Source organism: Arachis stenosperma, chromosome 2 (assembly GCF_014773155.1).
Source record: "Arachis stenosperma cultivar V10309 chromosome 2, arast.V10309.gnm1.PFL2, whole genome shotgun sequence".
In the NCBI taxonomy this organism is placed as follows: domain Eukaryota; kingdom Viridiplantae; phylum Streptophyta; class Magnoliopsida; order Fabales; family Fabaceae; genus Arachis; species Arachis stenosperma.
The window spans coordinates 1,620,465-1,635,627 of NC_080378.1; the positions used below are offsets into that span (position 1 = coordinate 1,620,465).

Here is a 15,163-nt window from a genome sequence, read left to right on the forward strand (position 1 = left end):
CAATAATAATAATATATAGTTTATAATTAAATTAAAATATTTATATTAAGATTCTATCTTTTTAAAGATTTCTCTTTAAACAAATTAGTGGTTGAATTTATAATTTTTTTTTATAATTTATGAGTAAAATTTTAAAATTTTTTTACTCTTGTATTAAAACTGATTTGAGCAAATACAATCTAACGTTGGATAAAATTTGCCCATAAAATACCTTTTTATTATCATAGCAAAATAATTATTAAAGAGAATTGTTTTTCTTAAAATTTATCTAGAACGATTTTATATTTTAGTATTATATTCATTTTTAAAATCAAAATAATATTATCAATATTATTATCTGTTAAAATTTATCAATATATTTTGTCTATTTTTGAGTTGAAATAGCTGTATTTATATCTAAAAATATCTTGTCTTAATTCTTATAAAATGATAGAAGAGAACGAGTACAATAAAAAATAATAATATTTTATAGTTTATGAAAAAAAAATCAAAGAATAAAAATAATGCATCATAAGAGAAAATAATTTTTTTTCTAACATATATGATTTTTTACAATAAATAAATTATGAAATACAGAAATAAATAAAATAAAAAATAAAAGAATAAAATTGTGTTCTTCTAATAAATTGAAAAAAATATTTACGATCGTATAATAAAGAGTAGACATATAGATATTAAACAATAAATTACAAGAAAATGTTAATAAAAATATTATATTTAATATTAAAATAAAAAAATATAAATAGCGGATAAAAATTTAAAATTTAAAATTAAAATATTTAAGATCAAAGAAAAAAATAAAAAAATTAGTAAACAATAACTCAAATATTAACGTAATAATAAATTAAATCAAATATATAATATATATTTAAATTAATAAAATAAAATAAAATAAATTAAGAAATACTTTTAAGAACATGATATGTTAATTATGTTATTAATTGAAGAAATATAATTTTAATAATAGATTAATATTTTTTTATAAAATTTTAATCAATGATAAATTTAAAAAATATTAAAAATATAATTATTCATATTTTTTAATTAGTTTAAATTTTGGAATAATAAATTTTATAATATAATATTAAAACTGTTATAATAAAAAATCTAAAATTTAAAATCCGATCATTATTAATAATAAAATAAGAAACTTTAATATTTAGAATTTGATTATTGTTAAGAAATTTCTTATCGGACAAGCTAAAAAAAAAGATTATCCTTTTTACCTTATGCATAATTACATTTGAGGAGTAAAAGAAATTTTTATTTGAAGAGTCATAATATCTTATTATTAATTTAAAATTTTTGAATAAATAATTTTATAACAAATTATTTAAGTAAGAAGGAATTCAATTCTAAAAAAATGAAAAAGAAAAACTAAAACATCTATCTCCCTAACTAACTGTACTTTCTCTAATGGAAAATATTAGGGAGACAATGATTTTATTGAACAACATGAATAACCACTAATTAAATAAAAACATATTATACTTTCAAATTAACCTTCTAAATTTTAATATTAAAATAATCATCCGTACACTAATAAAATAAATATTCGATATATCTATTATTTATATTATTTAATATTTTCATTGTCTAATAGATAGGACAGAGGTCCTCTAAACCTTTGGTATAGGTTCAAATCCTATTGGACGCAAATAATTTGCATTATGTATTTAATATTTTTATATTATAAATATAAAAATATAACTCTAAATAGAATTTCTATATTTCTAAAAACTAAAAATAAAAAATAAAAAAAAAATTTGAATGATTTGAATTGAACAAGAACTCTAATTCTATTAATTGAATATTCATAAATACGGAATTAAATTAAATGCAATCAAAGTATAAATAAATATATGATTTGGTAAAAAAATAAAAAAAATTACTTGAGAACTGTAAAAAAAAATAGGAAAAAGATTCACCTATACTTTTCCTTTTCGAAAACACCTGGAGTGTCCAAAACCGCACAAGGTTAGTCAAAAGCCAAAACCAAATTATTTAATATTCATTATAAAGTTAACAGCCAAGTTAAAAGGCAACCAATCTATATTGAAGAATCAAAGGGGTGACTGATGAGTAAGTAACAACTAACCATTAACTAAACCCTGTCTCTATCGGTTGTGTTTTTTATTTTTTAATATATATATATAAACAAAAATTTAATTTTAATATAGTAATAATATAAAATATTTTATATAATTATATTTATTTTTTAAATAATCATTTATATAATTAATAAAAATAATATTTATTTTTAATAATATAACATTATATAATTAAATATATATAAAATTATTTTATATTAAAAGTACATTAAAATTAAATAAATAAAAAACATTACAAATTAACTTGAGTTTACTTATACACATATATAAAATAATTTAAACTGAAATTTCATTAAATAATTTTTTGGATAAATTATTAATACCCGCTTTGATGATAAAGAATATATAGTGTCAGCAGTAAATGATAAAAAATTATTCTATAAATTATATTTTAGTAAAACAATAACTTTGAGAAATCTGTTAATTAAAATGGAAAATTTTCCTTTTTAACTTGTCAAAAAAGTTCCACATAAGTATAAACTAGAGTATCAATAATCAATATCAATCCAAGCATCCATATCTGTAGGGCACAGTGCACACACGCAAATCCCACCTTTTGCAATAATATTCATTATTTAAAAAAAAAAAAAAGGAAAAATAGTGAAGAGGAAGAGCACTCACATAATCAGTCATTACCTTTTATATATTCCACATTTCTAATGAGAAACCAATGCCCTACACTTTACAGCTCACGCCAAACATAAAAGGCTTATCAAATTCTCCGAGTAACACATTAAAGTGTTAATTCCCATTTTTTTCTCTCACAAACCATATACTATATATATATATATATATATGCACTCCTCTCAATAACTTACTCATTTCTTCATCGCTCATTTGAATTACACCGCTTCTCATAGAAAAGATAATTATTATTATTATTATTAATATTATGAAGGAAGAGTTTGTTGTGCAAGAAGAGTACGTTTCAGGAGAAGAGAGGAATCTGACGGTGCTGAAAACTTCACGGTTCTTTGCTGGCGATGGCTTCACCGTCTATGATTGCAAGGGCCAACTCGTTTTCCGAGTTGACTCTTACGGTCCCGATGCACGTGACAAGGATGAGCTCGTTCTCATGGATCCACAAGGTCGATGTCTTCTCACCGTAAAACGAAAGGTACGTTCGTTATTCATGATCGGTTTCTTTTGTTCTTAATTTACTTTGTTTTCTGTTTCTTCTTCCCTTCTGATCCTGAATGAGTGAGTCAGCTCAGTGAGTTCGATCGAGTTAGTACTACTTACTTGACAACATAAAATATCTAAATCATTTTAATTTTCCGTTTGCTTTATAATAAAAGAATTTGATGCATTGTCAATTCAATATCTAATTATGTATTATTATATTAAAATAATAATTATTTAAATAACTATTTTAGTATATTATATTACTGTATTAAAACTAAACTTTTAAAAAATATTACAATTATTTGATTAACATCATCTACATGCATGGTAAAGGATCAAATCAATGTAAAATATTTTTTACAATAAAATGAGTTTAATTAAATATTTTTTTTCTATTAAGATTATTTAATTCTTTGAAATTACTTTTTATCTTAAATTTTTAAATTTTACATCCTAAATACTGAATTTCAAATGCTGAATTTTAATCTTAAATACTGTAAAAAATAAAAATTAAAAGAATAATTTTACAATAAAAAAATTAGCTAATGTTATCAAGTTAAAAATTAGTACCCTTTACTTATTCCAATAAAATAGGATATTTATTCGTTTATTCGAGTCGACTCACTGAGTTTATATTTGTGATGCAGAGGCCCAGTCTTCATCAACGGTGGGAAGGTTTCAAAGGAGAAAGAATCGACGGTGATAAAGCATTGTTCAGTATGAAGAGAACATCTTTAATCGGACGGTCACGAGCGAGTGTTATAGTGGAGGTATACGATAAGCCCGGTGTGGAGTATCACATCGAAGGTTGCTTTTCGCAGCGTTGTTGCAAGATCTATAACGCAGCGAAGAAATTAATGGCTGAGATTCGTCGAAAGGTGGACTCCACCACAAGTGTAATGCTTGGGAAAGAAGTCTTCTCGCTTTGCGTTAAGCCTGGATTTGATGGTGCACTTGCCATGGGATTGGTCTTGGTCCTTGATCAGATCAACGGTGAGAATTACTTTGAAAGTGGAACCACGGAGTCTCCGGTGCACCCTACTACAGAAGATTAAGAATTTGCATTTTCTCTCCTTTTCTTTTTAAAAAAAAAAAAATATTTGTGTTTGATGTAATTGACTAATCTTTTTTTGAGGTGTACCTTTTAATGAGTTCCACCTTTGCCATCTTGTAAATTTAAATTTTATGTGAAAAGGAAATAAAGATGAAATATACTTGTATCAAACTTTTTAGTCAAAAGCATGAATATTTTAATATTTTCTAAAAAATAGTCTTGGATTCAAGTTTTAAGAATATATACAACATATTAGATGTTAATCTATTTCCATTTAGATAGTGATATGTGAACCTTTTTATATGTGAAGCTATCTATGTCACCACTTAATTTTAGAATTGCATTAAATCTTACCATGATAAGAATTGATTTAAACCATCTTTTATGGGTTTAGTTAAATTGTATTGTTGTGCTTAATTCAGGTGTTAAATATAAAAAAAATTTGTTCGAAAGCTAAAAATTGTACTTTTTTAAAGCAATTATTGGTGTTTCCATTTATTGTATAAAAAAAATAAAACGTTCTATCATAAATAACTTTAATTAGCAAAACCAAACTTTTATTCTTAAGAACTACAATTTTGAATTTTTTATGTAATGTGATAGGTTTTATAAACTAATTTGAGTTAATAATTATTTTTCATAGACTAATTTGAATTATTTATGATTTCAGGGACTGATGAAATACAACTTCAGAGATTCAATCACTATTTTTTAAATGTTAGAAATGAAATTGAACGAGAATTACAATTTCAATGTCTAAATTGGGGATTTATTCCCATTTTCAAGTGACTTCAATTAAATTACGTTGTGTTTTTTTCATTGGTATCCTGATAATATAAATGTATATTTAGAATTCGATTTGTGCTTTAGTTAAATAAATTGTTGTCTCCCTTCTTTTATCTCCTTTTTCTCCCAAGGTACAAAAAGTTTGGATGATATATGAAGGAGCTTGTGAGAGGAGATATATAGTAACTACTTGTGTTCATTATTGGTATTGAAAAGGATTGATGAAAAATAATTTATTATTTTAATAATTTATTATTTTCTTCCCGTGCATGATATGTTCTTGAATTTTTTTTTTTGTCTAGAAAAATACAACAACCTTAAGTTATGAACATAAAATTAGCTGCGCCTGAATTTTCACTTATTTATAATGAGGACTTTTCAGGTGATATTCTTTTCCTTTAATATTTATAATGAAAACTTCTCCGATATAGAATGGTCGCGAGGGAAATGTGCACATTATTGTTCAATTTATTATTCCACAATTTATTTCAATTTATTAATTAAAACGTTTGAGAGAAGGTTGTCCGCATGTATATTATAATAATATATATAAAAATAATATAAAATATTTATTTATATAAATATACGTATCGCATATGATTAAAAAGTTAAGTGTTCAGAAAAGAGATATTTAAACAACGCATCAAATTAAATATTTAAATCATATCAAGCCAGCAAAGAAAAGACTGAAGACTATAGTTGGTACATTATGGTGCTGGTAAGAATAATTAGATATATAATTCATTTTAGTTGTTATGTCAGTTAATAACTCTAGTAGTTTCTATAAATCCAATACAAATTTTATAGACACACACAACTATTTTACACACACACTCACACTCACTAGTGTATTAACTTGTGCTATGCATGGGATTAAGGAGAAATATTTAAAATTTTAATATAAATTTTTTTTTTGGGTGTCCAAATATCAATTTATGTATGCTATTGAATTTAGATATTGTGTTTAAAGGTCATCGCGGATCGAATCAGATCCAATATCCGCAGTTTTTTAAACTTTATATGCTATTTTTGTATGTACATTGAACAAATCTATTAATTGTGTGAACTTGAATGATGGTATTCTTTCTTTTCATACATATAGATATAGATTATAAAGCATGCAACAACAGAATAAGGTGGTTTGAGAAAATAAATATTATAGAGAAAAAATACATGAGTTTACAAAAAATTACTTAGTAATGGATAAAACCTTCCTGAACCTAAACGCTAGGAGCCTCAAGGGACTAAAATCTGAATCACTGGAAAGAAAACAAAATTTAAGGTTAAATACTCCCAACATGCAAATAGTAGTGCACCCACCTTACTCTCAAGCTGAGACATTTGTTGTACCCTCTTGCATTGATTTCAAACCAAAAAGTCCTAAAGCCACAAATACCTTACCCAATTCATAATTCATAATGAGCAAAAACACAACACCCTGACCAGATTTATTTGCTTGTCTAAAGTGTTATCTGGGAAAAAAAATAATTAGAGAACAATCTTAAATATTACTATGACAACAATATTACTATGATAACTATGAAAATCGAGCTATGACATTGTGGCCGGATAACCAGCTACTTAAATACATATATCATAGTAATATTGTTGTCACTATTTCCCTTTTTCCCAGATCTTTAAATCCCATGAAACCGTTCCTTTTACCTCATCATACACATGAACTTGAAAATTTGTATGTTTCATCTTCTGAAGTTGCTGCAAAACAGAAAACATAAACAATAAATTAAACTCTTGTATCTACTTTCCTAGGTAAATTCAATAATCAAGAACTGAAAGCATAATAATTATCAAAATGGAAAATTAGAATTTCCACTTAGTCTCAACAGCAAAAAAGAAGGGTCGAAGCAAGCAATAAATTCCACTGCTTCCAACTCCTAAATTTCCACCAAATCCAATCATCCATCGAAAAAGAAGCTACCACAACTTCAGAGATTCAAACAACTTATGACTGACTCAAGTTGCTGCAGAACAATCCTTCAGAAGCACACCCGAATCTGCATTTATGCCCAAAAAAATTACCAAGAGAAGGAAGCGGTCACCCCAATTCCATGGTCTGTGAAATTCTCAAGGCCAAACCAAGTCATGGAGATGCTGTCTGCTCCTGCTTCATAGGAAAAAAATCACCCCACTTTATGAGCATATATATGATCATAGCTTTCCAACCAGTCTAGCTTTCCTATTATGTTCCACATCCATTGCACTTGGTTTTTTAAAAATGCATTCCTTTAAATCATGAGGTATACATCACAGAGTAAATAATAATAGCATAACAAAACTTATTTGAGAGATTGGATCACAAAAGGTTGGAAAGTACAAACATAGATATGCACATCAAAATATAGGGCCCATAAAGGGGTGTTCGGAATTTGCTTTGTATTCAATCAATTTTATATTCATACACTTCAGGTCATAATAACACAAACCATAATGCCAATTATAACTAGATGACGGAAAGTCCGAATGGGAAGATACTCCCGATGTTATAATGTTCACAGGAAAAGCAGAGAGCACAAACTAAGCTCTTAAATTTGGACAAAAATCTAAAAGCTTAAGTTCATAAATCTCAGTCAAAAGATTAAAATAAAATGACACAACCATCACAAACACAAATAAACAACCAAAGCAAGTCATTGTCTACATATTATTCATAGAGTAAAGTTACAATTAGATCCATAAGGATTTCAACCTCAGACTAATTAGTCGTTAAAGGAAAAAAAAGTATTGTCCTCCATGATAGCAAACGGTGGACATGTATGTCCTTTTGTCATTAGATAGTGCAAAACGAAACGAAGTTGTCAATGTATTTCGTTATCTACAATGGTGCGTGTACCGTTGCAGCCACATGAGCATAGAAATTATATAGTTTTGGGCAGTGAAACATTTATTATCTTGAGTTTATATATAACATTTATCAACTGCTCTCTATTTACCACGAATCCTACCAAAACAGGTGAAATTTCGCTCCAAAAGTTGTTATTTACGTGACGATTTTTTATAAATAGACACATCACATTAGTAAACGGTATATATAATCACTACTGTTAAGATTATGGAGCAAAGAGGAGGTGGTTGGAGCAATTATGGAAGAAGGCGGTCATGAATACCTTTGAATCCCATTCCGCCATGGAACAAGCGCCGCTCCGCTGCCATCAATGTCTCTATCAATGTTTCAATTCGCTATGGTTACCAAACCCATAAATGAACTTTGCTATTAATAGGACAAGAAGCAGCTTGCAAAGCAAGCTTACTGCTTCCACTCCCACCACTTGTACGCATCAATTGAAAAAGAAGCCACCAAATTGGGAAAGAACTGCACCACAAACCACATGCCCGCACCCAATTTCACCCTCTGAAGAATTTGCAGTGCAAAGAACTCATGGAGTGATGAACCACCCAATTATGGTGTGAGGTGCTGCCACCTCCTACTTCAAGGCCAACAAAATGAGTGAGCTTTACATGTATGTATAGGATTTCCAATGTAGAGATGGCATTGATTTTTCATCCACTATCACAGTGATATCATATTTCTTAATTGAACTTCTTGCCAATCAGGTGGAAGATTATAGTCTATAGATTGTTTTCCATAATGTGCTGAATATCATTCTTGTACTCACTCCAGCTATAACCAGGATCCTTGCGGACCCTATTATTACTCATTACATCCCTGACAGCCCTTGCATCCTCCCATCTTCCCAGAGAAGAGTACATGTTTGCTAGAAGCACGTAAGATGCCGAATTTAGAGGGTCCAACCGGAAGAGTTCCTCCGCTGCTCTTTTTGCTAAGCTCAAGTTAGTGTGAATGCGGCATGAGCTTAACACCACTTCCCAAACAACTGGATCATCCTTGCATGGCATAGTATCTAGGATCACTTCTACTTCTTGGAATCGCCCTGCTCGGCTGAGGCAATCTATGATGCAAGTGTAATGATCTGACTTTGGCACCACTCCAAATCTTTGCTGAATTGAATTGAATATCTCAATTCCTTCGTCAATCAATGCAGAGTGGCTACAACCAGTTAAGACGGCAACAAAAGTAATATCATCGGGTTTTTCACCAGATGTGATCATGTCCTTGTAAAGGGAAACAGCCTCGTCGCCATATCCATTCTGTGCATAACCATGTATCATTTCGTTCCAGGTAACAGTGTTTTTACTTGGCATTATATCGAAAAAGTATCTGGCTTGATCCACATTTCCACATTTACAATACATTTCTATAAGAGAACCGCCAACAAATATGTCATCTTCATAACCATCTTTTATGATCTGAGCATGAACCTGGCGTCCCTGGGATAATGAAGATAGTTTTGCGCAAGAGCTCATAATGATAGTAAATGAAAACTCTGAAGGATAGAAGCCGCATTGGCGCATCTGCTTAAAGAAAGAGAAAGCTTCGTTGTCCTGAGAATTTATTGAAAACCCTGCTATCATTGAGTTCCAACAAACAACATCTACTTTGGGCAGCTTATTAAATACATTCTTTGAAGACTCCATTTTCCCGCATTTTGAATACGCATTGATAAGACCACTTGAAACATACTCATCCTCGTAGAACCCGAACTTCTGAGAGGCTGCATGAACCTGTTTTCCAGCCTCAAGAAGTCCCAGTTCCGCAGATGAACTAAGAATAACTGCTAATGTAGTTCGATCAGGAAGCTGATATTGGAATTGCATTTTTCTAAACATTTTTAGTGCCTCTTCATGATCTGCATTCTGGCTATAGGCTGAGAGTATAGCATTCCATGAACTCAAACTCGGGCAAGGCATGCTATCAAATATATCACGCCCGGTTTTAACATCCCCAGACTTGACACATGCTGCAAGCATATTGATATAAGTAACATCATCCGGTTCATATCCACAACACTGCATTCTCTGGAGATACTCCACAGCTTTCTCAGTGTTGCATTTGTTGCCATACCCAGCTATCATCACATTCCAAGAAACAACACTATGCCAACTCATATTCGCGAAAACTTTTTCAGCGCTATCCATGTCCCCTATTTTCGAATACATATCCAGCTTCGAGTTGCTTAAATGGATGTCTCCCTCCAATCCCAGTTTAATTGAGAGTGTGTGCACTTGTTTTCCATGACTCTGATTGCATAGACCAATGTCGCTTTCATCAAATCCTCCTTTTGCGCACACACCCAATATACTGGACAAAGATACAGAATCAACATGAACCCCCTTTTGCAGCATGAGCCTAAACATCTCCAAAGCTTCCTTGACTTGATTCATCTGTGCTAATCCACCCATCATTGTAGTAAAGGTAACCTCATTAGGCTCATCAATGTCATCAAAGACACGAATTACATCCCCAGAAAGGCCACACTTAGCATACATGGACAAAAGGGCATTAACTACATAAATGTTACCATCAAGACCAAGCTTGATCACAACCCCATGATTTTTCCTACCGCATCCTGCATCCAAAAGAGCACCACAAGCACTAAAAACAGTAGTAAAAGTTATATGGGAAGGTTTAACACCTTGTAGCATAATCAAATCATAGGTCTCCAATGCTTGTCTTTCATAGCCAGCACGTAGCATTGTACTGATCATGGTGTTCAACGAGATGGTGTTCCTTTCAGGCATTTCCAGGAACAAACAACACGCGTCTTGCAAGTTGCGGTTTTTGCAGTAGGCAGCCAAGATGGCGTTCCAAGAGAAGATGTTCCTTTGAGGCATTTTAGCAAACACTTGATGTGCAGAGACAATGTCACCGCAGTTGGAGTACAATTGGACGAGGTTGTTGGAGAGAAAAGTGTCGGAGAAAAGGCCCACTCGGAGGATTCTCGCATGGAGAACCTTGCCGGATGATAGAGCTTTGCTGGCAATGCACGACTGAAGTATCTTTGCCAAATAGGTACTCTTGCTTTCCATCAATAACTTGCTTCACTTTAAACTTCCCAAGTCAGACTATATAATCTATTATTGGTAGCACTGAAAATTAAAAAAAGGACTATCTTGAAACTAAAAATACAACAAAATGAATTCAATTTAAAAAAAACCGGAGCTGAACCTGTATTTCATCGATTCATGACAATGAACTGAAACTGAGGCTGCAAGCAATAAACCAATTATCTAATTCTAATCAATAATAACTAATTACATCAAATTAAACAAATTATCTAAACCCACATCAAAATTTAAAATTGAAAAACTGAAAAAATCAGTATAAAAAATTGATAGAATAAAAACTGAAAAAAATACATAAATAAATAAAAACAACTCAGCGAAGAGTGAAGTCAGTGAACTCACCCACACTGCAGAAGCATAAGCAAGAAGACGGCATCGGAAACGAGGAGGAATCACGAGCAGAGGAAGCAGACGCACGGATGAAGCAGAGGCAAACTAAGACAAGCGGCGCCGGGGACGAGGCAGAGGAGCCAACGGTGACGGCAAGCCGGCAGAGAGAGCGCTTCGACACGAGCGAGCAGAGGAGGGCTTACCAGAGAGAGACGACGAGAAAGAAGGTGAGGGACTGCGAGGTAGGCAGAGGCCGGAGACCGGAGACGCAAGTCGGCGAGGTGAGCGACGGACGGCAAGGAGAGAAGTGGGAGTGACGTGAGCTCCGTAAGGGACAGCGGCGAGGTGAATGACGCGGGCGGTGGTGATGCAGACCCAGAGGCACAACCATGGCAGCAACAACACCACTGCCGGCGGCGATGAAGACCGGAGGATTCCTTCCCATCTCTGTTACAATTTCATGGGAGAGATTCGAGAAGAAAGGGGCTGGAGTTTGATTAAAAAAAAAAATGAAATTGTGCTTGGGTTAGAGTAAGATTTTAAATTTAAGGGTATTATTGTAATTTTAAATATTTTAGTTTTTATTTTTATTTAAAATAAATACGATACTAAGACATTAACGTAACTCAATTCTATACACTTTTACATCAAACACAATACTGAGATTTATTTTAAAAGAAGTATAGAGAGTCAATGAAATATTTATTCGATTCAGTATTAGAGATATAACAATTAGTGTTACTTTTTCCTTTCAGCTTAAGCTCTTGGTATGAGTGATTTCATGACATAGTATCAAAGTTCTAGATTTGAAAGGTTGATGAGTGGTTTTATGACATGAGATATTTATTATCCCAGTAACCGATAATTATTCTGAATAGTATGGGTGATGTTCATTTTATTTAACTGTAATTCAAATAAAATAATTAAATTATAATAAAATAATATATAAAATATAAATAAATACACAAAATTAATAACCAAATTATTATTTACAAATACATCTTTATTTAATTTTAATTATAAAATTAATCCTTTATATATTATTTAATTATAAAATCTATTTTTATTTTATAAATTATTATTTTATCATTCATCTATCATGTTTATTAATAATAAAAAATTAAAACAATAACAAATTATATCTTCTATTAATCGTAATAAATATTTTGCAATATTAATCGGTCATAATTTTATCATTGATCTGTTACATACGTATTGGATTGAAAAATCGTGTATATTAGAAATTCAATTGATTGGATACACAAATCAATCAATTCAGGTTTTCCAAACTTCAGTCGATTGAATTTTGTAAGGCATGTTCTTATTCAATGATTAGTCATATTACCTAATCGATTTAAGTCTTCAAAGCAATATAGATTTTCACACTTCAATCGATTCGTTCTATTACCCAATCGATTGAATTGTGCAATACATTATATGTTACGCTTCTCTAAATTTGTCTGCTCGTGATTATAAATTATTATTTCTATCTTCAAATTTTAAGTTTTTATTTTGATTTAGATACTCTAATATTATCTTTTCTTTAATATAAAGATTATAAATTGATGAATAATCTATCAACAATTACTCAATCTTACAATTAGAATCGTTTATCAATCTGATTGATTATCAATTTTTTCATTATTTTTGTTCATTATTTATCCGTCTACTTAAAATCCAATTTTTTTCATTATTTATCCATCTTTTTAATATCTGGTCATCATTAATTGATAATCACAGTGGCGATAGAGATCCAAACAATTTTTTCACTGTAGTGTTTAAAAATCATTCCATTGATTGTATAATGAAAAATATTTTTTTATCTTTTAGTAATAGATTTTTTTCTGAAATAAAATAAAAAAATTATTATTTTTCAAAACCCAATTTTTCAACTTCAATTTCACAAATACGAATTTTTTTTATGTAGAGCAAGGCGAACTTCACTTCAAATTCTAAAAAAAATTGGCTAACTCAAATTATTAAACTTTATAATAGACAATGGCAACAATTAACCGGAGAATATAGGGGTATGTCTAAAACGAGCTCGACCATTACGTGCTTATTAAATGAGCTACATTTATATAGGCCATTAGATTTTATTAGATGAAAATCAAAGGCTAATATAAAAGAAGAGCATTGATGGACTCTAATAAATATAGAATATCCTAGTATATAAATAAATATTTTAAATGACAATACTTTAATACACAATACTTTAAATAGTAACAAAATTTTTTATTCTTAAATAATTAAATATAAAATATATGAATATTTTTTAATTATTAAAATAAATTATTGCAAAAAAATTATAGTAAAATAATATTTTACACTATAACTAACATAAAAATATAAAATAATTAAAATTTTATTTTATATTACTTGATAAATAATTAGATTATTATATTTAAAATTTATTAACTAACTACGTTTATTAAAGATATTATTATATAATATAATTTTTTATAAAAATATTTTAAAAATATAATTTATTTAAAATATTATATATAATACATGAAAATACTAATTTTTTTATCTTTTTAAATTTTTTAAAAAAAACAGAATAAATAATATAATTTTAAATACATACCTAAATAAAAAAGTTAATATTTTCATGTATTATATATAACTTTTTAAATAAATTTTACTTTTACAAATATTTTGATAAAAAATTATATGATATAATAATATATTTAACAAAGTAATTAGTTAATAAATTTTTAATATAATAATCTAATTATTTGTCAAGTAATATAAAATAAATTTTAATTATTTTATATTTTTATATTATAACTTAAAATATCATTTTAATATTATAAAAAAATTTACATAATAATTAATCTTAATGAATAACAAAATTATATTTTTTGTATTTATTTAATTTATACTTCTTAGAACAAAAAGTTTCTACCTTTATATAGTAAAATATGTGATAATCTTCTTAATATATATATTAGGAGTGGCAAAACGGGTCGAGTCCGTCGAGCTGACCCGCCGAACTCGTTAAAAAAGGTGGGTCGGACTAAAATTTGAAACCTGTCAAATTAAAAAAATTCGCCAAACCCGCAAAATTTTTATGCAAATTTTTTTTATAATATTAAAATATTATATTAAAATGATATTTTAAATAGTTATACTATAACAGATTTAATATGTTTTTTGATTTTAATGTTATTATATGATTATAATTATTTAATATGTAAAAAAATTACTAGATAGTATATATATTAGGGGCGGCAATGCGGGCCAGTTCGCCCCAACCCGCCCCGCCCCGCCTCACCTAGGCCCGCACCTTAAGAGGGACGGGCCGGTCCGTCCTGCCAACTAAAGTGGGTACAAAATGCTAGCCGTTTGACTTTGTTTTTTTTTTTGAAAAATAAAATTAATTAAAATTAACTAAAAAATAATAATTAAACAATTAATTACAAATAAAAATAGTCAAATTATAATATAACTTTTTATTATTTTTTAAATTTTTAACTTCAATAAAATTGTTTAAAATAATATTTATCAATAGAACCATCTTTATTTTAAAAAATAAGTCACATAATTTGAACATATATACGAAATTGTAAAATAAAATAAATATATATATATATATATTAATATCTTTAATAAAAGTAGTTAGTTAATAAATTTTGAATATAATAATCTAATTATTTATCAAGTAATATAAAATAAAATTTTAATAATTTTACATTTTTATGTTACAGTTTAAAATATTATTTTAATATAATCTTTTAATATTATAAAAAAGTTTTGCATAATAATTGATTTTATTAAATAAAAAATAATCATATATTTTATCTTTATATAT

General features: G+C 28.7%; 2 protein-coding genes across 7 annotated transcripts; one reads left to right on the forward strand and one right to left on the reverse strand.

The window, feature by feature from the left end:
- Positions 1 to 2,778: 2,778 nt before the first annotated feature.
- On the forward strand, positions 2,779 to 5,287 carry LOC130960740 (protein LURP-one-related 12-like). Of its 2 annotated transcripts, XM_057886195.1 has the most exons (3): positions 2,779 to 3,228; positions 3,884 to 4,229; positions 4,961 to 5,287. In XM_057886195.1, exons 1-3 carry the CDS (start codon positions 3,004 to 3,006, stop codon positions 5,077 to 5,079), a joined length of 690 nt encoding a protein of 229 aa, XP_057742178.1. In that variant the 5' UTR covers positions 2,779 to 3,003; the 3' UTR covers positions 5,080 to 5,287. The 2 variants fall into 2 exon arrangements, with proteins under 2 accessions (XP_057742178.1, XP_057742179.1); XM_057886196.1 differs by lacking the exon at positions 4,961 to 5,287 and having other exon boundaries at positions 2,781 to 3,228; positions 3,884 to 4,749.
- A 936-nt stretch (positions 5,288 to 6,223) lies between these two features.
- LOC130958578 (pentatricopeptide repeat-containing protein At4g20770-like) lies at positions 6,224 to 11,827 on the reverse strand. 5 transcript variants are annotated; one of them, XM_057885224.1, is made up of 3 exons: positions 11,362 to 11,827; positions 8,202 to 11,043; positions 6,224 to 7,198 (listed from the first exon to the last, which is right to left on the reverse strand). In XM_057885224.1, exon 2 carries the CDS (start codon positions 10,981 to 10,983, stop codon positions 8,665 to 8,667), a length of 2,319 nt encoding a protein of 772 aa, XP_057741207.1. In that variant the 5' UTR covers positions 10,984 to 11,043; positions 11,362 to 11,827; the 3' UTR covers positions 6,224 to 7,198; positions 8,202 to 8,664. The 5 variants fall into 5 exon arrangements, with proteins under 5 accessions (XP_057741207.1, XP_057741211.1, XP_057741212.1 ...); XM_057885228.1 differs by lacking the exon at positions 11,362 to 11,827 and having other exon boundaries at positions 6,224 to 6,548; positions 6,742 to 7,198; positions 8,202 to 11,347; XM_057885229.1 differs by lacking the exon at positions 11,362 to 11,827 and having other exon boundaries at positions 6,224 to 6,792; positions 8,202 to 11,347.
- Between the last annotated feature and the right edge of the window lie 3,336 nt (positions 11,828 to 15,163).